We start from the raw sequence: 26,802 nt of genomic DNA, 5'->3' as shown, positions 1-26,802 counted from the left end.
TCTCCTCCTTGCAGGCACAATGATCCTCTAAAGCATAAATCCAATCGTGTCACTCCCCAGCTCATTTCAACCACAGCCATATTACAGTGGCTCATATGACTTGCTCCTTGACTACCTCTCTTACCCTCTCCTCTCTCACCACATTGGCCTTCTTGCTATTCCTTAGATACACCAAACTATTTCCACCCCAGGACCTTTGCACCTGCAGATCCCTCTTCTGGAACATGTTTCCCCTAGGACTTTGATGTCTCACTCCCTCACTTCATCAGCGTCTCAGCTCAATGTCACCTGCTGTGAGTGGACCTTGTAAATCGCTCTATCTAAAATAGCCACCCCGCCGCCAGCATTCTTTATCTTCCTACACTGCTTTGGTTTTCTTCGTATCACTTATCCCTATCTGGTATATTATTATGTATTTGTTTGTTTATCTGAGTAAAATATAAGTTAAATGAGGATAAAAACTATCTTCTTTACCACTGTATCCCCAGAACCTAGAAGAACAAGGCCAGTTTCAGTGGGTCCTCAAGAAAGTGTTTTTTGAATGATTGAATGAATGGATGGATGGATGGATGGATCTCCTGCTTATAATCTTATATGGTTTCTCTTTGCACTCAGAATAGCATCTAAACTACTTACTGACTTCATAGCTCTGCTTCTTTGGGTCCCTGCTTATGTCTCTGACTTACCTCCTGCTCTCTTCCCTGGTTCACTAGCCCATAGATAACACCCTGGATTTCTTGCTGTTCCTTGAACAGACTTTGTTATGACTCAGGACCTTTGCAATTGCTGTTCCCTCTTCCTAGACAACTCTTTTCTTTGATCTTTGCATAATTGCCTTTAGATCTAAGTTCAAATGACACTTTCCCAGATAAGCCTTCTCTAGCCAGAGATCTCCATCTAAAGACCACTACCTCATCACCAAGAGTTCACATTCTTTCATATCATCATTATTTCCTTTATAGAACTAATAGATTGCTGTGATTTTCTTTTTTGGGTTTTTTTTTTTTCATTGAAGTATAGTTGATTTACAATGTTGTATTAGTTTCAGGTGTACAGCAGAGTGATTCAGTTGTACAAATATATGTGTTTCTATTCTTTTCTAGATTCTTTTCCCTTATAGGTTATTACAAACTATTGAGTATAGTTCCCGTGCTATACAGTAGGTCCTTGTTGGTTATCTATTTTATGTATAGTGGTGTGTGTATATGAATCCCAAACTCCTGATTTGTCCCCCGCTTCCCACCGCCCATCTGTGATTTTCTTATCTGTTTATTTGTTTGCATGTTTCTCATCAGCCTCCTCCTATTAGAATGAAAATTCCTGAGGGCAGAACTCTATATGTTCTTGCTCTTAACTCTAGCCCCAGCCCCTAGAACAATGCTTGGAATATAGTAAATAGTTATTGATGAAGGGATGGAAATGAAGAGGGGATGAATGGGAGGAAGGAGAGATGGAAGGCAAGAAAGGGCTAGATAACCTACCTGATAGAGCTGTTGGGAGGACTAAGTGAGATAACCTACATAAACTGCTTAGCACAGTGCCTGGTAAAAATTAGGAGCTCAGTTAGTAAGTGATCATTCACTTTCACTGTCTTCTCTCTAAGTTGATAAAGACTAAAATCTCTGACATTGCGGCTTATAATTCAAGCCTTAGAAGAATGGAACTCTGGCCCTGACTATGTAACCCCTGCTGGTAGGGCTAGAAGGAAGCCCCACTCCCTGCCTGTAAAAGATAGCAGGGCTTTCAGGAGGTTGCACCGAGGTACTTGTGAAACACTAGTCAGCTTCTCTAGTTTCGCCATGTGGTCAACCACTGTATTATGTAAACCAAAAAATCAAGGCACTTGAATTATATAAGATTTTGTGCTATTTTCAGTGTAAGAGGCAGATACAATTTTTATATATAATGTTGAAATTTCTGTTGGTTGGCTTATCAGTGCAGAAAGACAAAATACGTGAAATTGGGACTGTCCTGGAAAATTCTAGGATGCAAAATCCACAGGTGCCCAGGTACCACAAAGCCAGCCTTGAAGCCTGTTCTAGGCATTGAGCCCCGGAAATCAGAGACGAATTGTTACTGCTCTTCGTGGTTCCCATGTTAGTTGCCCGTCATCAGTGCTTGAAGAATCCTTTCAGGGAATAGTCATTATCCCTTTCCCCTGATGCAGGCCCTGTGCTTGGTGCTGCGGGGAGGTCACTAGGGCCTAGTCCCTGCCCTCGAGGAGCCTACATTCAGTGGGAAGATAGACCAGCTCTTTTAATATGCCACAACACTGATGCAGAAGTGGTAACAATGTGCTAGGGGATACAGAACAAAGAGTGGTTGATTCTGAGCTTGTTTTCTGGTAGAAATCAAGAAAGGCCTCCTAGAGGAGGTGTCATTGGAGCAGAGCCTTAAAGAATGAGTCAAAGTTCGCCAAGGGAGAAGTGAGGGAACAGCATTCCAGAAGCAGGAGGAATGGCATGAACAAAATCTTGGATACATGAGAGCTATTTAAGGCTTTTAAAGTTAAATCTGGAATGCTGTTCCAGATATATATATATATCTGGCTCATTTTGCTGTATAAACACAACTTTGTAAATCAACTGTACTTCAATTTAAAAAGTAAATTAAAAAAAAATAGAAACTACAAAAAAATCAAATCTGGAAAACTGAGAAGCCAGTGGTTGTGAGCGAAAGATGTTAGGGCTTAAGGTTGGGGCAGGAGGGTGGTAAAGTGTGGTAAGAAAAGAAATGTAGATTGAGGCTGTGTGGTGTTTAAACGCCAGAGTATGGAGTGAGTGGACGGCAGCTGAGGAAACAGGGCTTCATCCTCTGGGCAGCTGGATGGTGGCAAGATCGGGTTTGAACAGGGAACCCTACTCAGTTCTCTGTAATGGCCTATATGGAAAAAGAATCTTAAAAAAAAGTGACTGTATGTGTATGTATAACTGATTCACTTTGCTGTACACTTGAAACTAACACAACATGGATTATAAATCAACTATACTTCAATAAAAAATTATTTATTTATTTTCTTTATTTTTGGGGCTGTATCAGGTATTCATTGCGGCACAAGGGCTTCTCCCTAGTTGCGGTGCGTGGGTTTCTCTCTAGTCGTGGTGTGCAGGTTTTTTCTCTCTCTAGTTGTGGCGCACAGGCTCTGTAGTTGGCGGCACGTGGGCTCTCTCGTTGGGGCGCGCAAGCTCAGTAGTTGTGACGCATGGGCCTAGCTGCCCCACAACGTGTGGGATCTTAGTTCCCTGACCAGGGATTGAACCTGCGTCCCCCGCGTTGTAAGGCGGACTCTTCACCACTGGACCACCAGGGAAGTCCCTTCAATAAAAATTTAAAAAACAAAAACAAAAAACAAAGAAAGATCAGGTTTGCATTTTGATCAGGACGCTCTGGCTGCTGGGTGGAGAATAGATGGGAGGGGAGTGAGGCTGAGGCCAGCCATGAGATGGAAATATTAACCTACATTTTAGACTATTTATGCTCAGAGAACCAGCCGGATGTCAGTCATCCACAACTTCCCAATACCAAGCCGCTGCCTTCCGTCAAGTCCCTGGGTCCTCCTCCTGCAAAGCCACCGAGGCCCCCGGTCGTGAACCTCCAGGCCTTCCAGAGGCAGGCACCTGCTCTTCCCAAGACCCACAGGGAAGGTAAGGAAATGTGCAGGGCCCCGTGCACAGCCAGCCAACAGAAGTCATGGCTCCCGTGGCCGGATCCCCGTCACCTCCCCCTCTGCATCGACTCCCAGGGGACAGTGCCGGACTGCTTCTCTGTGGGGCTGGACATCCATCACTGCTTATTCTCACGTAGAGGCTGTGGCAGCTCGCCTGTGAAATGACACATCTGTGGGAATTGGCCCCTTATCGCTCCTGGGCCAGCCTGCTTCCCCTGAGAGCACTGCATTTGATCACTGGGAATCTGTCCAAGAGGAAGAAAACAAAAAGTAGCTGAGGAGGGAGGCAGGGAGTCTTTGTTTTCCTACAAAGCCCATGTTGTCAACACAACCAAGGGCAGTAGGAGGGGGGGAGGGAGTGAAGAGAGGAAAGTCAGTGTGCACTTGACCTGGGGTCATGCTGGGCGTCCCTTGGGCCTCTGTGATCTGCCTTCAGGAATGAATTGAAGGGCCCCGCACCCCTGCCCCCATTAGTCCTTTCCGGGACCTGCAGCATCCTTGGCAGCCATCCTTCTGTGCTCTTGTGTGTTTTCCTCTGCTTTGCAAAGGGAACCTTCTCACCCTCCTTTTACCCCCCACTGCAGCCCGATCCTGTTGACACTGTAAACACCTTTGCTTACATTTGCTCTAGTGAAACACAAGGTGAACATACACTTTGGGGTGATGTGTAGTGCTGTGCTAGCCTTTGTCTTACTGTGGCCACGAATGCCTGTGGATGGTACGCTAAAAGAGCTAATTCTTCGTTCATTTATTCTTAGTTTGTTGACTGTTCATTAGACTGCTTTGGGCAAACTTAGGGTGAAATTTCTTTAACTCAGTGATTCTCAAACTTCAGCATGCATCAGAGTCAGCTAGAGGACTTGTTAAAACACAGCTTAACCCCAGAGTTCTGATTCAGTTGGTCTTGGTTTGGGGCCTGAGAGTTTACCTTTTTAGCAAGTCCACGGCGAGATGCTGATGTTGCTGGCCCAGGGACCACACTTTGAGAACCACTGCTGGAAATCATCTTAAGTCTCATCCCCAAAGAAAATCCTATCACGAGAAATCGAGCTCTTCTGAGTATACTTTGATAATATGGCCACCTCCATGTCAAAGAAGGCTCAGTATGGCTTTTATAAACATTAAATAATTCAGGCCTCAAACCATCTCTCTGAAAGAGAAGAAGGTTGTCAGAGAACAGAGAACATAGGACTAAGTTTTGGGGAATAAAATGGGCTTTGTAAATCCCAGCTCCCCCCTCACTAGCTATAGAAGTCTGGGCATGGTACTCACTGAGCCTCATTTTCCTTATCTGTAAAATGGGGATGATAATAACACTCGATGATTGTGAGGAGAAATGAGATGAGGCCTGGGAAGACTTTGAACAGTGCTCAGCACACCAGTAAATGCTCGATAAAGGCACTGTTATCATTAACTCAAGCACACACTGAGCAGCTATACTCTCTTTGCCAGGCTCTGTGATAGAAACAAGAGATTAAGAGGTAAAGCCCACAGGAGTTCCAGGGCTCAAGGGGGTCAAAGTCTAATACAGGAGATTGCACTCATAAATAAGCACCATAAAGTGTAGGTGAACACTGCATGCAGGACCAAAGGTCCCCGGATGCCAGGGGCGAGGGGCGGCTTGGGGCACAGGTAAGCTGCCCTTCTACGTTTTGTCTCGGGGTGGGGGGAGGAGGTCGGGGGTGTGTGGTCATTGCACAAACAATTCACTTAAACAGGCTGCCACTGAAACCCCTCTTTTTCACCCTGTCTCTTGATCTTGCAGCAGCTGGGGAGGAAGGCGACCTGCCTCCAGAGAGGTGAGTACCCGTTTTTCAATTGTGTAGGAGCGTAGCCCATCAAGGAGGCTGCTTAGCCTGCCCAAAAGCAGGCAATAAGCACACGCCAGGTGTCTGTATTTCTCAGAAGAGTTGCAGGAAGAGCAGATTTATAAGCACCAAACTGCAACTTTTGATTAAATGAGAGATTAAATAAACTGCATTTAAAAACCAGGCTGGCGTTAAGCTGCAAAGATGGTCATCTGAGGTCCTTTTACTTATGATACAGTTGGGTTCAGTAAATTGAAACATCGGCCTCTGTGGTAATAAATCAGATGAGAGGCCACAGAGTGCTGTGGGCAGCCAGTGTGATGTTAGGAATCGGTAATGGGACAAAGGACCTTCTGGTTTTGGTGCGCTCATTGTAAGACTTTGGCCATGAAGTGTCAGTCCATTAATCACTCTGATGTGTCATGCATCCAGCTGGCTACTGTATACAGATGTTCTCACTTCCTCTTCTCAAGAAAGCTGCAAAGTTGCTGCCCCTGTCCTCATTTTACAGCTAAAGATAGTTGACCTCAGAAAGTTTGTCACTTGCAGAGGCATGATTCCAACCCAGGTGTGCCCAAACTATTTTTTTAACTGAGATATAATTGATATATAACATTGTATAAGTTTGAGGTGCACAGTGTATTGGTTCAAGACACTTATATATTACAATATTATTACTACGGTAGTATTAGCTAACACCTTTATCACCTTGCATAATTATTTTTTTTGTGCTGCAAACAGTTAAAAATCTAGTCTCTCAGCAGCTTTGAGTTTATAATATAGCATTATTTTTTTTTACTGTAATCCCTATATTGTGCATTGAATCTCCAGAACTTATTTATCTACAGGTTGCAAGTTTGTACTCTTAAACGACATCTCCGATTTCTCCTTTCCCCAGCCCTTGGTAACCACCATTCTATTTTCTGCTTTTACAAGTTCTGTTTTTTTTTTTTTTAAGATTCCACATATAAGTGATATCATGCAGTATTTGTCTTTCTCTGTCTGACTTATCTTACTCAGCATAATGCCCTCAGGGTTCATCCATGTCTTTGCAGATGGCAAGATGGCCTTCTTTTTCAAGGCTTAATAATATTCTGTATATAAATGTGTGCATATATATATATATATCACATTTATAATATATTACATTCATATATCTATAACATTATCACATTTACACATTTATATATATATATAATATGTGGATTATATATACATATGTATATATCTCATATCTTCTCTACCCATTCATCTGTGGACACTTAGGTGTCCATCCATATCTTGGCTATTGTGACTAATGCTGCAATGAACATGGGAGTGCAGGTATTTCTTTGAGATCCTGTTTTTGCTTCCTTCAGGTGTATACCAAGGTATAGGATTTCTGGATCATATGGCAGTTCAATTTTTAAGTTTTCAAGGAAACACCATACTGTTTTCCATAGTGGCTGTACTAACAGGTATGCCCAAACTATTTTGACTATACAAACTCCTTCACAAAGATGCTCCTGTTCTCAAGAAGGTCAGTCTTAGAAGGAGAACTAAACATAAAAATAAATAATCATACTACTTATTCATTCATTAAATGTTTATAATAGTAGAATGTGTTACATTTTGTAATAGAGAAAGGTATAAGTTTCAGAGGTTGCAAAAATGCAGAGGGATCATTTTTCCTTGGGAGGGTCAGGCAAGTCTTTATAGAAAACATATGAGTTGTCTGTTGCTGCAGTAATACTGCATAATACCAACAGAACATCAACAGTATACAAAGTAACTGTGGGTTCGGCTGATCTGGGCTGGGCTCAGCTGGTGTGGCTCACATGTTGAAGACTATCTAGACAGTTTTGCTGATACTGAGTCAGAGTGAGAGGGCATTGAAGTTTTACATGGCAGTGGGCAGGGATCCATGAAGGGGTGAAGAATAGGGGCATTAATTCAATCAACCTAACAGTGAAGAGGAAGCATTTGAAATAAGTATTGAGGATAAACATCTGTTGGAAAACATGGGAAGGTATACTATAGGCAGAGGCAGGAAGTGTGGAGTAACAAGTCTTCTTTTGGAAACTAGAACTACTTGAGTTAGAGTATAGAAAGTATAGTAAGGAATGGAAAGAAATGGGAGGGAGACAGGATCTTGTACACCAAGGACTTGATACGACGCTCTTGTTCAACAAGGAACAGACTGAATGATGCTAGAAAAGATTCATGTGCTCTAGGAACTCCTGGTTCAGTTGTCTATTTGAAAGAGTTCAGGGATGGCATGAGGTAGGTCAGTGGAGCCGCCTTCTATGTGTATTTATATGAAAGAGAGAAAAAAATTTAGAAGGCTTGGGAGATGATTTGTACTATTTACTCAGTGAACATGGGCCTCAGTACCACAGTTTGAGGGGACAATGTAATTCTGCTGTGCTCTGAGTCAGTCTTAATTCCCTCTTGCCTCAAATACTGTGAGCATCTCAGTATGATTATGAGTGTGATTCAGCACACTCATAATCTAGTGTTCAGCTAGATATGCATTTTCCCTACAGCTTGGCTCTAAACTAAGCTGACTCCTTCTCTGGCACTTTAATCATCCATTTCAACATGGGGGGCAAACTTGCTGTGATAGGCAAGTATTGGGAAACTGTAGTCAGCCTCTAATGTGACACCTTCTTCCTAAGGGATTTACAAGGACAGTTTCACTATTCTGTCCTTTCACACTGACTTTAGAACCTAACCTCATCTAAAATGAGACTCACTATACTTCGGTTATGATATGGGCCATACTGCTATAAGAGTGAAAGACAAGAGATGAAGAGGCACCCAAATACTTAGGCGTGGCTTCACAGAAGGAAAAAAACCTTGAGATGTATCCTGTATGACAGGTCAGGATTAGGTAGGCTTACTTATTTGTTCCCTTTTGTGTGGCTGTAAGATAGGTGAAGGCAGGGTTTTGTCCCCAGAAATAACCACATTCTTGACTGGTAGTTGGTAGATGGATGGATGAATGGATGGACGGATGGATGGACTAAAGGACAGAGCAATGGATGTTCAGTATAGAGCTAGAACATGATTGAAAGCAAGGTGGTAGTAATAAAAAAGAGGATATAAACAGACAAAAGAAGTATGCTGATGTGGAAAAGTAAGAGATGACATTAGATCCTGAAATACATTAAGTGCCATGCTAAGGATTTTGAACTTTATCTTGTCAATGATGAGAAATTAGTTTGAACAAGTAAATGCCATGATGCTAAGCAGCCTTAGATACAACTTCCGTGGAAACTGGTGCTTGTTTGGGAAGAACATCTTCCACGTTCAGGTATTAATTTTCAATAAAGATATTAGATTAGAAATAGAATATGTCAGAACTTATTACTGGAAGGAGACCTGGCAATTATCTAATGCAGCCAGGCTAGTACAGCATAATGTTAACAAAAATCTGGGCTTTTCATCTAAGCCTTACTATTTAACACCTATGTAGTGCTGGACAAATGCCTTAACCTCTGCAAACCTCAGTTTCTACTTATGTAAAATGGGATATTGATAGTTCCTAACTCATGCAATTGTGGTGTTGGTTAAATGAAGTAATGATTGTAAAGCGTTTAGTGCATTACCTAGCATCTAGAGAGTGCTCAATAACATTTGCTTGGCTGTTATACAACCTCCCACCAAAGGCAAGAATTCATGCTCAGAACCTTAGTCTCTTCAAAAATCCTTTGATGGGGAGCTCATTGCCTGGAGAGTCCAGTGTTTTTCTTTGTTGGGCCAGATTTTATCCACTGAACCTATATTTATTGAGCATCTACTATATGCCAAGCCCTCTTATATACATTGAGAATACAGCAGTGTATAAAATATCTTACATGTACCCACACACACATTTGTTTGTTTGTTTATTCAAAAGTCCTTCAAGTTGGGCTGGAAAAAGAAATGACTTCCTTATTCTAGATTCCCAACCATCCCTCCAAGATCTATTTATTGGTACAATGGATGTTGTCTTTACTCCTTCTTTACATGACAGTTTTTAAAGTGTCTAAGGACTGCTTTCTTCTCTAATCTCAAACTGTCATTGTTTTCAACCATTATTCATAAAACGGGAGTCTTTATGTTTTCACTGTATTTCTGTGGATATATTTTGTAATCCTCTTGTTAGGAACTCAGTGCATTTAGAATAGCCATTTTTATTTCTGGGCCTCTCTATGTTGTGTATTAAATATAAGCAGCATTGTGTAATGGAGCAAGTACAGGTCTGGAGTCAGATTAGCATGGGTTCAACCACTCCTCTATTTTACACAAGTCATGCAACAGCTCAGAGTTTTGATATGCGCGTCTGTAAAGTGAACATAGTAACATTTACTTCATTGATTGTCACAAAGACTAAATGAGATAAATTATATAAAGCATGGAGTACACAGAAGATGATCAATGAGTCTTCGTTTCTTCAACCCTTGGCCTCTCCATTTCTTCTTATTTCTGGAATATTAATATCACATTAATGAAATGACTCTTTGGAGTTTATCCTTTGTCATCACTCTTTCGTGCAAACCAAGCTGGTTGGCATGCCTCTTGAATAAGCAGCTCCTATTTGTGTTTGTGAGCAAAGCAGGGTAGTCCCAGGGCGGCAATCAGCCCTGGGTCTATGTCAGCACTTAGCAGAGTTGGCTAATATTTTATTCATTAGCTATCAATATGGGTTTTCTCCTATTAAGAAGAGTTAGAGGGTAGTCCTGAGTCAGGGAATCTCTGATTTAGACACTAAGGCAGGGAGAGGCTATTTATTTCAGGAGTAGAAAAGATTCAGACAGTACACTGTTTCTCGCGCGAGGGTCTGTGCGTGGATCTCAGGATTCCACCATATTCTCTTCCGGACTTTTAATTTTGTATTTTCATTTTGATGATCGTCTTTAAAAGATAATATAAGCCTATTTTCAATCTTCTGGATGGCCTCCTTCAACCTAATACTTTGGGACATACTTTTGTGTTTGGTTTTTGCTATTTCTTCCACATGCAGAGTGGGAAACACAAGCATCTTCTAGGGCTGAGCAGACTATGTGACTATGTCTAGGACCTGTGTTAGACAACCGGGAAGAATAGAACCTGGGGAATAAATGCCTTTCCTAAAGCATTCAAGTAAAATAATGATGATAACAGAGAAATGACATGGTGGCCAAATAAGATGAAGCTGTAGTCCTTATTTGAATAGTGGTAAGTGCTATAAAGAAAACAATTTTTTATGCAAGTTTTAAAGGTTACACTCCACTTACAGTTATTATAAAATATTGACTATGTTCCCTTTTTTGTACAATACATTCTTGTAGCTTATCTTACACCCTATAGTTTGTACCTCCCACTTCCCCACCCATATATTGCCCCCCCCAAATGGTAAGCACTAGTTTGTTTTCTATCTCTGTGAGTCTGCTTCTATAAAGAAAAAAATTTAAAGCATACTAGGATAATAACAGGGGGTTGGGAGTGAAATAAAGGAGGTGTAGGATGATCAAGAAAAGCCTCCCTGAGGTGGTGACATTTGGGCTGAGACCTGAATGATGAGGACCCAGTTATGGAAGGCCTAGAAGATGTTCCAGGAGAGGGAACAGCTGGGGCGAATTCTCAAGAACCACCCTCTACACATTTCAAGAACCAGAAAGGCGGGGAGCACAGCTAAAGCACAGTGCTCTAGGGGAATGGAGGTGGTGATTCTTAGGAGCCGTGGAATGAGTTTGGATTTTCCTCTAAATGCATTGGGAAGCCAGAGGAGAGTTTTTAAGCCAGGCAGTGACATGAGCTGACATGTATTTTGTAAAGATCAATCTGGATGCTGTATAAATACTAAATTTAGTGGAGAAGCAGGTGGAAATAGGCAGACAGTCCAGGAAGCCATTGTGACAATGAAACAATGAAAATAACATTAAAAATAGCAATCAACACTGATATGGTGTCTGTTCTAAGTATATAAATGATTCCATTTGTGACAATCTTTAAGAAGTAGATGAAGCTATTATATATTTTATAGATGAGGAAACTGAGTCACAGAGAGGTTAAATAACTTGACATGGACAAGGGGGTAGAAATGGAGATAAAGAAATGAATGGATTCAAGTTATGTTTTAAAGGAAAGCCAGCACTTGCTGGATCAGCTGTGGGGAGTGAGATGGGAGGGAAAGAGCGGAATCTAGAACTTGTAGGTGATGTGCTGTTTCCATCACTGTGGATATTTAACAACGCGCCTGGCACGTCATCAGTGCTCAGCATAGGATGGAACTTTCCTAAAAGCTATTGGGGATTGGTTTCTATTTAACAAAACAAGCATGTCGTTGTGCCGTATGCATGTAACGCTAGAACTTCTAAAGGCTAGTTTTTAAATTGTTTGCAACTACAGTGCTGTTCCATGAATGGCTGCATTTTAGGTAGTTAATACTAGTATAGATCTGCTCCCAATGACCAACAGCAAAGTAGGCTTCTCATAATGATATCTGGAACGTGAAAGTTGGCCCCAAGATGCCAGTGTGTTAAACTGAGTCACTTTGGGGCAAAAATAAAGAGAAGGACTTTTTTTTTTTTTTTAAGACTGTGCCTTTATTAATTTTTAGATCCAGAACATACAGGTGGCTTCAGCTCAAGCCACTTCAATAACTTCTTATTATCCCTTTTTAATTGGACTTTAGGGACATACCAAGGGCGCTGTTCCGTCTGCCTTTCACAAGGGCAAGGGTGGTGGGAACAGTGGATTTACTTAGGCTCTTTCTCTTCTTTCATGGTTTTAAGTTTTCCTCCTTTTAAAAAAAAATCACCTAAAGATTCTACTTATTGAGCACTTTTTATAGACAAAGCCTTGTGCCCTATGTTTATGTCCCCACTTTCATTTTAAAACCCCATGAAAGGGCTTCCCTGGTGGCGCAGTGGTTGAGAATCTGCCTGCTAATGCAGGGGACACGGGTTTGAGCCCTGGTCTGGGAGGATCCCACATGCCGCGGAGCAACTAGGCGACATGAGCTACTGAGCCTACTGAGCCTGCGCGTCTGGAGCCTGTGCTCCACAACAAGAGAGGCCACGATAGTGAGAGGCCCGCACACCGTGATGAAGAGTGGCCCCCGCTCGCCGCAACTAGAGAAAGCCCTCGCACAGAAACGAAGACCCAACACAGCCAAATAAATAAATAAATAAATAAATAATAATTAAAAAAAAAAAAAAAAACCCCATGAAGTAAGTGGTTAGTGGACTCTCTAACCATAGAGTCAGGTTAAGCAATCCAGGAAGATGTAACTGCATCAGCAGTGCCAGGGTCTGACCTGGTCAGCCCAACTCCAGAGCACAGCCTCCCAGGCGCCTTACTGTGGATTCGCATGGGACTCTTACCTGTGACAAAAGAGGGCAAGGTTAAAGAGACTCCTGGCCTCCTTGTTTTTTGTTTGGTAATTGACAAATATTTACAGCATCTCATGTGTGGCATAGCTGTGGATTCACCCCTTACGCTGTCCTCATTGCCTATTGTCCAGTTCTTTCTAATTAAAAATGAGTTTGTGAATAAAATAGAAATAAAATTATATATAAAAGAAAGAGACTTGTGGCCTTAGGATTTCATTTTCTCTTTGCAGAAAGATCTGTGTGAGGGAGGCTGGCTACAGTGGAAAGTGCTTAGAGTTAAGCGGTGCCTTCTCTCTTTGGTAGCATTCAGTTGATAAGGAAAAGGTCATGATTTAGGAAGAAATCAGACAATCACAAGTTGTAGACTTGGAGCCTTTTTTGGTACATAGGTATATTCAGAAAAGTTGAGTGAAAACTAATCTTTGGTTACTGGGCACATCCTGGGCATTGCTCAGCCCTTTATATCTATTAGACTCATTTGAACCCCCTAACCATTTTAAGAGGGCAAAACTAATATTCCCATTTTGTAGAGGAGAAACCACAGGCTCAGAGACATTTCATGACTTGACCTAAAGTATAAGATAATACAGAGCTTATCCAGGTTGTGAACTCAGAACTGTGTGTTTACAAATATTTTCAACCACAGTGTCCTGTGTCAAAATTTTTTCAACATGAGGGATTTGGGGACATTTCTGTTAGACTGTAAACTCAGTGAGGGAATGGATCATCTGTCTTTTTCACCTTTGTTTCCCCAGGAAGTAGACATGCAAGTAATAATTATGTACTAATTATGTACTAACTAAGTAGGTGATGGACCAATGGAATGACAGATAAACAGACTGATGGGGAGAAGGATGGACAGATAGAATGAATTACCCTCTATGGACTTTGATATAACTAAACATTCCAAGACTCTATCTGTATATTTTGCATTGATTGTACATGCGATATCATATCCTTCTAATTTAAACAAAGCCGAATAATGAGGATGATCTGACCTCTTCATTTGCCCTTGTGTATCATGTAAGGGTTCCTGCCTTATGAAGATGTGGATTCACATGAAATCCTCTCTTTTCTCTTCTCCTTTTTAGTCTAGCATCCAGCAAGTGCCACTCTGCCAACAAGCTTGTCCTTATTATTTTAGCCCTCAAGGCAGTCTCCTCTCTTCCCCCTCTTCTGTGGACCCATTACACTCTGAATTCAATATTGATATTTATTTAATCAAAGTAATCATTGAGGACTTCACCTCCATTTTACATTTAGAATAAAATTTAAAAATCCCAGACTCTTTACAAAAGGGCCAAGAAGGTCCTGTCATTCTGGCTGCTCTTTGCTCCTCTCCTAACCCCCTCTTTCCCTTGTTCACTGTCTTCAGACCACTGGCCTTTTGGCTTCTCTGCAGATACAACAAGCATGTTCTTACCAGGCAGAAGTACTTGCTTTTTCCTTTGTATAGAGTGGTCTTTTCTCAGATCTTCACCTGATGACTCCATCTCATCATGCAGGATTTGTTCATTTGTTCATTCATTCATTCATTCATTCAGTGAATCTTTTTTGCACCCCAAGTATGTGCCAGACATCATTTAGATGCTGGTAATCCAACAGAAAACAAAAAAGTCTCTGCCCTCATGATGCATACATTTTAGCTGGGAAGAAAAATAAATAAGCAAATGATGGTATAATGTAAGGTAATGATAAATGCTGAAATGTCAGCCTCCCTGACTATAGCTCATGTTTTCTCTCCCAAGATACTATCTATTCCATATATAAGGCTGCTTTATTCTTCTGTTAGTATTTATTAATGCTTCCAATGATAATGTTTATTCTAGTTATTTATTTTCTGTGTTATTTGAGACCATGAGAGTCTTGAGTTCAAGGACCTTGTCTCTCATCTGCCTTTATATTCTAGAACAGTGCCTGGCACAGAGGAGGAGCTCAATGAAAACATTAATGAGATGACATCATCTACCTGTCCATCTAGTAGGAGTTTTCGGTATTTCTGTGAGCATCAGAGGAGGACCCAGATCACTGGGAGCCTGTAGTGTTAGTCACTGGGGACCCAGCGGTGAGTGATACAGTATAAGACCCCAGAGTAAAAGAGACAGAATTAAACTAATAAAAGTAATGAAATAATTTAAAGATTTATAACAACTATTAAGAATGGTATAAAGCAAAGAATTATGGTAGATAGAAACAGGTGGGGAAGAGGGCTCTCGGGAAAAGGTAGCAGGGGAAGGACTTTCTTGAAGGTGATGTCTGTCGAGTGAAAAAAAAATGCACAACCTAAAAGTTGAGAATTGTGTTTCATTTGGCGGACTTGTTGAGGACTGAAGCCGGGGTGACAGCCTCTCAGATAGCTCTGAGAGACTGTTCCCAAGAGGTAAGGGAAGAGCCAGGGTATAGAGGAGCTTTGCAAACATCAGGTAGTTGAATATCAAAAGATTTCTGCTAATTAAAGGAAAAACAAAAATCTCAAGTGAATGAATTTAGCGCTTTTCTGTATGGGAAGGTGAGAGAGCCTGGGTTCATTGAAATCATTCCTTTGATATGCACCTTAACTTACCTAAGGCCAGAATCCTGTTTTCTCCATCTTTAATCCCCCCAGGGTGCACAGTCAGGAAGTGGGGAGGGGGGCGGGGTGCAGTGGCCTGATGGCCACAACATCCTTTTTTTACTGATATGGCAGGTGACTTTCTTCGTCCACACATCTAAGGTGAGACCTCGTGGTTGAGAGGTAGCTGGCCATACAGGAGCATTCCGGGAAGCAGGAACAGCATTTGCAAAGTCCTTGAGGTAGGAGAGAGGATAGTATCCTTGCAAAACAAAGGAGGCCAGTGTGGTTAGAGTGTAATGAGGGAGGGAGAGGGTGGCAGGACAGGGGTTTGGAGAGGTTGCTAGGAATGAGATCGTAAAGGTGAAGCGTTTGATGGTTTTGTTGTTGTTTTTAATTGAGAATCGTAAGCAGGATTGTGACAAGGTCTAAGTTATCTTAAAAAAAATTTTTTTTTAACATCTTTATTGGAGTATAATTGCTTTACAATGGTGTGTTAGTTTCTGTTGTATAACAAAGTGAATCAGCTATACGTATACATATATCCCCATATCCCCTCCCTCTTGCATCTCCCTCCCACCCTCCCTATCCCACCCCTCTAGGTGGTCACAAAGCACCGAGCTGATCTCCCTGTGCTATGCGGCTGCTTCCCGCTAGCTATCTATTTTACATTTGGTAGCGTATATATGTCCATGCCACTCTCTCACTTCTTCCCAGCTTACCCTTCCCCCTCCCCATGTCCTCAAGTCTATTCCCTACATCTGCGTCTTTATTCCTGTCCTGCCCCTAGGTTCATCAGAACCTTTTATTTTTTTTAGATTCCATATATATGTGTTAGCATACGGTATTTGTTTTTCTCTTTCTGACTTACTTCACTCTGTATGACAGACTCTAGGTCCATCCACCTCACTACAAGTAACTCAATTTCATTCCTTTTTATGGCTGAGTAATAGTCCATTGTATATATGTGCCACATCTTCTTTATCCATTCATGTGTCGATGTAAGTTATCTTTCTAAAAGATCATCCTGGCTGCTGTGTGGAGAATAGACTGTAGAAGGACCAGAGAAAATAACACTTAGTGCTTTAAAGAATAAGTGGGAGTTTGTGAAAAGGACACTGGAGGTTAGGACATTACAAGCAGGGGAACCACACATACAAAAGCACAGAGGCAGGAAAACTCCTGGTGTGTCCAGGAATCACAGGTAATTTGACATAATTGGAATGTATAGTGGTAGCGTGTATACAGGGCAGTGTAGCATGTAATAACAGTTCAACAAATGCTGGCTGAATAATAGAATGGACTTAGATGGTTCTTAGCTTACGACTCTATTATATTCAGTCTGTTTTGGGTGTAGTTCACCTCCCTGTCTAAATTATAAATTCTTTGCAAGCAGAGGGAGAATCAAATACTTCTTTCTTACCAGCTACATAAATGAAATTTGTTTAAATCGAATGACATAGCAATACTTGAAAACGAGAAGACCCAGGGAGTGTGTTATAAGGGGTTAAGAGCATAGACTTTGGGGTCAGGTCAGATAGCCTTTATATTTTGAGCGCCACACTTTCTGTGTGATCTTAGAAGAGTTATTTAATATCTCTGGGCCTCCTATTTCTTCACATGGGAAAATGGAGAAATCAATAAATCCTACCTTTTAGGGTTGCTGTGAGGATTGAGATAAATATCTATAATTCCACAAAGTACCTGGCAATGTTGTAAACACTTGATAAATGGTAGCAATTTGTCGTGTGTTTGGAGTAGCAGGGTTTGTCTGTAACGAAGTCTAGGGCTACAGGAAGCAGCTGGGAGTCAGGAGGCCGGTCTCCTAGGAAAGTCTGCCAGCAGCTCAGAGGGTGACCTTGCCTTCTACTGCTTAAAACAAATGCTCTCAGACATGATGGCGCACTTCAAAGCAGACACCCTGAAATTTGAAATTCAGATATTTTAAAGCTTGACCTTAATAATGAAAATGAGGGCTTGAGGTCACCTTTTGTCCATGCTGTGGAAGTTGCCGCTGGATTATTGAGAAATTGCCTTCATGGTTGCATTAGTAGAAGTCAGGGTGCTTTTAAAGAGTCATTCCTAAGTTCAACAGTGATTTCATAGATTCTGCCTTAACCTCAAAATACAGGTTAAGTAATACTGTTCTCTTATAGATGATAATGTCAGGCATAGAGAAATATAGTAACTTCCCTGTCACATGTTCCCAATATAAGTGACTATTATATAGAGGAATTGATCTGTGAAACCATTGGATCAGCCTAATGATATTTTGAAAAATATCATCCAAAACCCACTTGTTAGCTCCTTGACTTTCACCATCAACCTGGGCTTCATCATTTTCATTTTAGTTTCTCCTTGGTTCTAGAGTGACTAGTAGTTTGGAGGAAAAGAGCATGGACGAGGAATTAGAAGGTCTGGTTTCTGGACCCACAATGGTGCTATCTTGGGCAAGTTCCTGAATATCTCCAAGCCTTAGTTTCCACATGTGTAAAATGCCTCATAGTGCTACTGAGAGGATTCAAGGAGAGAACATACATAACATTAGCATGAATAGAGTTTGGTCAAAGAGGGAATGAGGGCGTGTGAGTTAATGAATGAGAAATCTCAGATCTTCTGTACTTTCCCATCTTCAGCACATGTGATTGTTTCTCATCATGGCTTTGCTTCATAGTTTGTTTTGTCCTCTGGGGGCCTCTCTGCTGTGTGTGCCAACGACCTCCTCCTGTGATGACTTCCACTGCAGTGGAGCTGCTTATGCTCTGTTTGACTTCAGCTGGCACTTCCCTTTTTCTGAGACGGTCTCCAGCAGAGTGGTTAGGACCCCAGATTCTGCACTCAAATATCTGGCTTCTAATCTCTGCTCTGCCGCTTACTACTCTGTGACCATGGATTGTGCCTCAGTTTTCTCATCTGAACATGGAAAGAATGACAGTATCTTCATAGGTTCAAATGAGAATCAAATAAATTGATACATATACTTGAAACAGTGCCTGGCACTAGTAAGTGTGTAATAATTATTAGCTATCATTATTGTTGACACACCCTCCTTTTGAATGAGATCAATGGTTTGACAAAGTAGCTTCAGAGTTAGTAATACTCCTGAAACTGGGATCACTTTAATAACATTTACTTGGTCATTGTATTAGTCAGGGTTCTCCAGAGAAACAGAACCAGTAGTAGCACATATATTTTATATACTTATATATTACATATTAGATTGTATATATTACATATATAATATTTATTTAATCATTAAGTATGAGGAATTAGGGACTTCCCTGGTGGCGCAGTGGTTAAGAATCCGCCTGCCAATGCAGGGGACACGGGTTCGAGCCCTGGTCCGGGAAGTTCCCACATGCTGTGCAGCAACTAAGCCCGTGCGCCACAACTACTGAAGCCCGCATGCCTAGAGCCTGTGCTCCGCAACAAGAGAAGCCACCACAATGAGAAGCCCGTGCACTGCAGCGAAGAGTAGCCCCCACTTGCCACAACTAGAGAAAGCCCGTGCGCAGCAATGAAGACCCAACACAGCCAAAAATAAATAAATAAATAAATAAATTAAAAAAAAAAAAAGGATAAGGAAATGGCTTACACAATTATTGAGGCTAAGAAGTCCCATGATCTGCCATCTGTAAGCAGGAAAGCCAGTGGTGTAATTCCAAGTCCAACATCCTGAGAACCAGGGGAGCCAATGGTATAAATCCTAGTCCAAGGCAGGAGAAGATGAGTTGACATGTTCCAGCTCAATAAGTGAGGCAGGAAAAATTGAGCGATTTCTTCCCTTCTGCTTTTGTTCTATTCAGACCCTCAGTGGACTGCATGATGCCTACTCACATTAGGGAGGGCAATCTGCTCTGCTGAGCCCACTGATGCAAATGCTGACTTCCTCCAGAAACATCCTACAGACACATCAGAAATAATACTTATCAGGACACTCTGTGGCCACATAAAATTAACCATCCCAGTCGTCGTACTTTTATGGCCCTTTATAGAAAGAATTGGGCTATCCATCCATGAATTAGAAACAAAGAAATACCTACTGCCCAGGACTGAATGACATTGGAGGCCTTGTATATGTTTTTTGTTGTTGCTGTTGGTTGTAGACGTCATAGTAGAATCCGTAAGGTTATGAAACATGCAATAGTAGCATTAGGCCTGCATACAAACACGTGTATACATGTGTATATGCATAAACATATATATGATTCATAAAATATAGGCATGATATGCAAAGATGTGTATGTAGAGGTGTGTGTGTGTTCTGTAAAAATGGTAGAAGTGGGAGAACTGGTGGTAGAGGTGGTAGAAGTTGAAGTCCGAGTGGTCGATGTGTGTAGAGGTGGAAGTGGTAGTAAACATAGGAGTGGAAGTGGAAGTAGTGAGCTCTTTGTGCCAAACACTGCACTAAGCACAGCATAATATACATCACCTCATCCTCATAAAAAAGAGGATTAAAGGAAGAAGTGACTTGGGTCCAATTACCCATCCAGGATCACAGCCAGGTAAAGCTGAGATTCAACCCCACACCTCTCTTTCCATAGCCTGTGTCTCCTTATAAGCATTCTGCTCAACTGCTTCGTCTTTAACCACTATCTTATATGTAGAAGACAGAGGTTGGAATAGCTTATGAGAAAAAAAAAATCCTTTAAAATTTCTCGTGCATTTTTGTGAACCTGGCATGAATGCATTTTGAGATCAATTTTAGATAGAATGGATGCCATTTTTTAAAAGTCTAATTATCAGTTATTTGATCCAAGAGTTAATTCTTTCATTCAAGAATTTCTTAAGTGAAAAGCCTATGGGGAGAGTAGTCTTACAAGAAGTATTTGTTGGAAACAGGAACTTTTCCAGTTTGGGACTTTGAGTAATTGAGAAATCGGATAGTCTCATCCTTCCTTGTCACCAGGAACCTGTGGAATGTCACAGAGAGCAGCTGCTGGCTAAGCTACAACTGTTCTTCCTGTTTCCAGAACATGTGGGCCATTGACATAAGTGGAAGAAGCTGGATTTTTCAAGGTCCACACCCCTAATAAAACAGATGCAAAAGCCTCACTGGTTTTGCTGTTCAAGTCTCAATCGTTCTACTTTAATGCAAGCTCTTTAGATTTTCCAGAACTGTCTCACAGTGAAACTTTTCGATTCACCCTCATGCAGTGTGTCACAGGAGAAGATGAGAAAGGAAACGTACCCGTCAGGCATTTCCCACATGTTAACTCAGTTATTCCCCCATCAAATCGCCAGTGACCCTATGAAGAAATGAAGGCTCTGAGGAGCTGTTGGAGAGCACACGACCAGTGAGAGGTGGATGGGATGAATCTAGGTACAGTGCCCAACACGTGGTAAACCCTCAACAAATAGCACCTAATCCTGTCATGAACAATTTCTCTGTTTGCCCAAATGAACAGATGTTTGAGTGAGCTGCGTGAGCTGCTTCCCTAGCATGTACAGTCTGATACAGAGGTTGACGAATTATTCTCTCCAAAGGAAGGCCCAGGGGTGGACATGGCAAGTGGAAACAACCACAAGGGGAGGTCACAAGTCTGTGTTTTAGCCAGAGAGACCCCTAGTTGTTCAAAAATCTATTTCGAAGATAGGTTTCCAAGCGTCCAAACACAATTAGAAAATACCTGCTTTTGTAAATCATCTTTAACATTTCCATTGCATTTATGGAGCTCTTGTTTCTCCAGGAACATAGATATTGTTGAAGATATCATTAAGAAACATTCATGTTTTATTATGTAATATTTAAATTACTAGAGGTTTTCTATAAGAAAGTCAGAAAAGATAGAAACTGATGCTATGCCAGTAATAAAAAGAACTTTCCAAAATGCAAACCTCAGCGCTTCTTTTTAAAAATACTATAATTTTTATAATATAATAAAATTACTAGCCCAATTTTGGTGGGGTGCCTATATGCAGAGGGCAAATATTTCATTCAATATCTATAATATACCTTTAAAGTAGATTTTATTATTACTGTTTTATAGAGTAGGAAACTGGGGATTTAAGGTATTTATTCAATACTTTAAAACTAGAAAATGGAAGAGATAGGACTCAAATTCAAATGTCTGACCCCAAGCTCTGAGTTTATCTGTAATTCTGTGTTGCCTCCCAATAACGTCTGAAGTCCTGGAGACATGAATGTTTTAATAAATGTGGAAACAATGAAATTGAAGCATAGATGTATTTAAATTATAGAGTTATTTCTTCCCAGCAATCCAAGTTCATTATATTGACCCATGTTGTATTAAATCAAGGTAGATCTCAGATCTGGTTTTAATGGACCAGGAAAAAGATAAAAGACATCCTCAGGTAACAAAAAGGGAAGTTTAAATACATGTACAATATCTTTTTTCCCTTTCAACATTAATCCTGGGACTGCCTCTCTACAAAGACAATTGATCTGAAAGATGACTTTTTTTTTTTACATTCTCTTGAAATTCTTTCCGATCATCTGAAGTCAGATATTTATTCATTTCTGACAAAAATAGTCCAAGAAATTGATTACACATCTTCTTTCAATATTTCTGCAAATTGTTTCTTATTAATAAAGTTAATTTACCATAGACACATTGAGATTGTCAGGCCATTGGAGCATAAGATATATGGCATAGTCTATAATTTAAGAACGTTTCTGTGGATTATTTCATGGAGGGGGAGGGGAACAAAATGATGAGGGGAGAAATTACTGGTGCATCAGAGTTCATATTTTTCCTCTTCAGCAAAATGAACTACTCATATACATCTTTTAAAATATTACAGAGATTGTGAAAAAAAACCCCTGGAATATTCAAAGTGGTCAAACATAGATGGGAAAACAATTGGTGGAATATGCTTATAAAATAAATAGAGGGAAAAAAGTAAAGAGAGAACTCCAACCTTTTCATTGTCTATAACAACTATAAGAATATGGGGAAAATCAGGAAGAATACCAAAATGCAAAGAGCTCACTAGTGTGAAGGTGGGAGAATTATGGGTGATTTTTTTCTCTCTCTCTCCTATCCACAGTTGGGGTGAAGAAGTGATTTTTCATTTGCTGTGGATACAGTTGAAGTCCCCTTTGTTTCATTCCCTAGTCCCATTTCTCATTCTTTCTTCCCAGAGGCAACTCCAACTGTGAATGTTGGAGTGAATCCATTTAGGGTATTTCTTATTCTTCAGCTACAAACTCAGATATCTGTTAAAGATACAGTATTTTATAGTTTTGTATAAACAGCATCTCATTTTATCCTTCCGAAACTTGAATTTTTTCAAAGCTGTTTTCGTAGTCTATCTATGATGATACATGTACATCTAGTTTATTCATTATAATTGCATATTATATATGTTTCATCATATGAATGTATCACAATTTGTGTATTTTCTTACTGAGGGACATTTAGATTGTTTTATATTTTCACCTTTTCAAATGATACTGCAATGGTAATCCTCATGTATTTCCAGGTGAATATAAGCAAGTTTCACTAGGTTATTTACTTAAAGTAGAGTTGCTAAACAATAGTAAATAAGGAACTTCAGTTTTACTAGATATTGAAAAATTGTCTCCCAAAATGGCTGTGTCAATTCATACTCTCAAACCAGTGTAAAGAGTTTCTGTTTCTCCATGTTCTTGCCAAATGTGATGTTATTTTCCAATTTGGGGATTCTTGCTGAATTGTTGGATATGAACCAAATTCTCATTGTCTTCACTCCATTTCCCTGTTGACTATAAGGTTGCGTATTTACTTCTATAAACTATTCCGTTTTTCTCTTCTGTGATGTCTATCATATGCTTTTGTCCAATTTTCTATGGATTTGTTTTTTTTTCCTATTTCAGGAGTTCCCAACAGAGTTTAGATATCGGCTGAAGTTTATTACACTTCGCCATTAAGTGTGATATTTGTTAGTATTTAATCTAGTTAAGAGAGTTATCTATGTGAAATGCTTTTTTGCATCTATTAAAATAATTTGGGTTTTTTTCCTCTCTTACTGTTTCAATGTGATTAATTGCAATAATTTGCATCAGATAGATTTTCTGATGTTGAGCCATCATTGAAGTCTTGGAATAAATTTTGGTTATTCTTGAGTTAATTTTAATACTGACTAATTCATTTATTTAGTATTTAGTGAGTTTGGGCTAAAATTTCTTAAGTGAAATTGGGCTTTATTTTTATTTTATTGTTTGGTCATTTTGTGGTTTTCATATCAAAGTTACACTATCCTCTGAAAATGAGTAGGGTAGCTTTTCTGTTTTTCTATCCCCTGAAACTTTGCTAAAACTTGATCATAAAACTACTTAGCAGACGAAAAGGAGAGAGGTGACCTGAGTGTGGAGGCGGTGTGTGTACTATTGATTCAAGCCCTTTGATGGTTTATTGGCCTATCAGTCTTTCTAGTTCTTCTTCAGTCACTGTGGTAATTTTATATTTCCCTATTAATTTGCCGAATTTCCCTAAATTTTCAAATTTATTGGCAGAGAGCTGATCTTAACATTTTCTTAGATTTCTGAAAATCTAAAACTAACTTTAGTTTTGTCCCCTTTCGTATCTGTGATTTGCGTATATGTGTGTGTATGCATGCACGTGTGAGTAACTTCTCTCATTTTCTTGATCAGTCATGCTAAAGTATGGTCTAATATTAATATACCTACCTAAGCTTTCTTTTGAATAGTTTGTTTTGTATCTCTTTCTCCATACATTGATATGGGAGCTTTGGTTTGTCTGGTGGTTTTGAGCTGCATTAGCGAGATTTTTACAACGTCCTGTCAGATCTCTCCATTTTTATTGGAGTAGACTAATCTATGTACATTTATTGTGATTCTTGATCGATTTGGACTTTTTCCCATTATATTTTATATTTTAAATTTACTATGCAATTCCCTTACATGCATTTTTTTCCTTTTCTGCCTTCTTGTTTAATATTTAAGCTTTCTCATTGAATATTTTCCTTCTACCAGTTGAGAAGTTAAATATTCTATTTCTATTCTTTTTAGTGATTGCAATTAAAGGCATCCACAATTAACCAAGTCTAATGATAATCAAAATCTCTATCCTGCTCCTAAATGATACCTGAGAATAACTCCCATAGCCCTCTTTCACAACCTTCCATATTATTATTTAGTATTTTAAGTCTATTTTATTCTTAAACTTCTACAAATTAGTTATTTTTTACAGTCAGTATTTATTTAGATTTACCAATAGCTTTATTAATTTCTTTGATCACCGTTGTTTCTTATATGATATTTCATTACTAGTTCAGTTTCATTTGATGTTTTCAGCAAGGATCTGGGAGCAGTAAGTACACGTATCTGTACTCTGAAAACATCTCTGTTTCTCTCTTGCCCTTGAATGATAGTATATCTGGAGAGGATTTTACATTGACAGCTATCTTAGCTCATTGCCTTAAGATATCCACAATCCCCAGCATCTGTTGTTGCTAATGAGAATACCATTGCCAGTCTGACTGCTATTCCTTTGTAGATAATCTGTCTTTTCTCTCACACAACTTTTACATTTTTTTCTTTCACTTATTCTGATTTATTAAAAACTGTGTACCTGTGGATTTATTATTAAAGCTGCTTCAATAGATAGATTTATTTCCCTTTTCAATATTAAAGTCTTAGCTATTATCATTTGAATATTGGCTCCTTTTCATCATCCTCTTTCTTTTCTCCTTTTAGAATCCCTCGTATATATAGATCGGACTTTCTCATTCTATCCTCCCTACTGTGAGCTCTCTTTTAATACTTTCCATCTCTTAGTCTCTCTGTGCTACATGCTAGGTGACTTCCTCAGGTCTAACTAATTCACCAGTTCTCTCTTCTGCTGTGTCTAGTCTACTTTTCAACTTCTACATTTTTATTTCAAAAACTATATTTAATGAAATATTGCCATTTGCAATAACATGGATGGACTTGGAGGGTATGATGCTAAGTGAAATAAGTCAGGCAGAGAAAGACAAATACTGTATGTAATCACTTCCATGTGGAATCTAAAAAATAAAACTAGTGAATATAACAAAAAAGAAGTAAATTCACAGATATAGAGAACAAAATAGTGGTCACCAGTGGAGAGAGAGAAGAGGAAAGGGGCAAAATAGGGGTAGGGGATTAAGAGATACAAACTACTGTGTATAAAATAAATAAGCTATGAGGATATATAGTACAACACAGGGAATATAGCCAATATTTTATCATAACTATAAATGGAATATAACCTTTAAAAATTGTGAATCACTGCTGTACACCTGCAACTTATGTAATATTGTACATCAATTATACCTCAATTTAAAAAAACTATATTTATGATTTCCATAACTCTTATCCTGTCCCCAAATCTATATTTTTTTCACACTCTATTGTTTTTCCTAATGGCTTTTATTCCTCACGTTATTTCTTTGAACACTTAAAACATACTAATTTTAATGTCACTTTCATATCATTCTAATATTTAATTCTACCATTTGTTACATCTTCTGACTACCTATGGTGGTTCATCTCCTTGTGTGATTTGCAGTTTTTCATTATACACTTGTTTTGAGTGGGAATTGTTTCCTTTGGAAACCATAGGTGCCATGGGTGTGGGAGCATGTTTACAGAACGATTTCAGACTTCCTTTACAAGGCAGGTTGGGGGCGGATTTCAAGTAGCAGTTTTGGCTTTGTGTCTCAGAAATACACAGATCGTATGCATCTAGAACCCCTACTCGGTGCTGGGCTGTAGAGTTTCTGCCTTCTCGTGGGTGACTCTTTGAGCTCCAGTGGCCCTGGTCAGATAGGAAACTTCCCTGTTTGCTCCCTGGGAGAGTGCACAGTTATTTTTTAGAATTAGTTTTAGAGATGGGATGGCATTTTGTGACCCTGGACCTTATTCTTTTAGCTCAGTTCCAGCTTCCCATTCAGATGAGGCCTGTGGCTCAGACTGAACTTAAATCCCCAGCCACTCAATCAGTGAGATCTTTCTTTGATCCCAATTTCCCATGGAGTACCTTGGCTGCAATTCTCACTGATATCTTTAATTGTAAGTTTCCTCTTTATGTCTGGCACCTGGGGATTTTTACCTTATTGATTTCTAGGTTAGTTATGGGTTCTTGTTATAATTCTTTGCATCGTTATACTTCATCCAGAATTCCTCTGTATTTAAAGTGGGGGTGGAATGCCTTCCATGTCTGTTTAGGTCACCATATGGACCAGACTTACTTATATTACTTCTCTAATGAGGAAAAAAATACCCGAAGTTTGAAAATATGTTTAAAAAATGTTTTGCTTTAAGTAACTTTTTTCCTCCACACTTCTCAGTGCTGAATTTGAAGAACCACATAATTATGAGGCAACAATTTCCTGTCTGAGACACTCCAGCAACTCCATTAACCTGTGCACCACAAAAGAGATTGCTGATTGTAAGTCTGCTAAGCCAATTAATATTGTAACCCTGTATGGAATGAAAATGTGTCCAAA

General features: G+C 39.7%; 1 protein-coding gene across 2 annotated transcripts in view; it reads left to right on the top strand.

The window, feature by feature from the left end:
* Positions 1 to 26,802, top strand: part of FYB2 (FYN binding protein 2) — a 133,434-nt gene that overhangs the window by 47,080 nt on the left and 59,552 nt on the right. Inside the window, exons 3-5 of one of the 2 annotated variants that reach the window (XM_057542787.1) lie at positions 3,483 to 3,644; positions 5,436 to 5,466; positions 26,644 to 26,744. In XM_057542787.1, coding sequence (XP_057398770.1) covers positions 3,483 to 3,644; positions 5,436 to 5,466; positions 26,644 to 26,744 — 294 coding nt within the window. Of the gene's footprint in view, positions 1 to 3,482; positions 3,645 to 5,432; positions 5,467 to 26,643; positions 26,745 to 26,802 lie in introns of both variants that reach the window. The other variant, XM_057542785.1, reaches the window with a different exon arrangement.

This window comes from Balaenoptera acutorostrata, chromosome 1 (genome assembly GCF_949987535.1).
Source record: "Balaenoptera acutorostrata chromosome 1, mBalAcu1.1, whole genome shotgun sequence".
Classification (NCBI taxonomy): domain Eukaryota; kingdom Metazoa; phylum Chordata; class Mammalia; order Artiodactyla; family Balaenopteridae; genus Balaenoptera; species Balaenoptera acutorostrata.
This window is presented reverse-complemented; position numbering and strand designations above follow the sequence as displayed.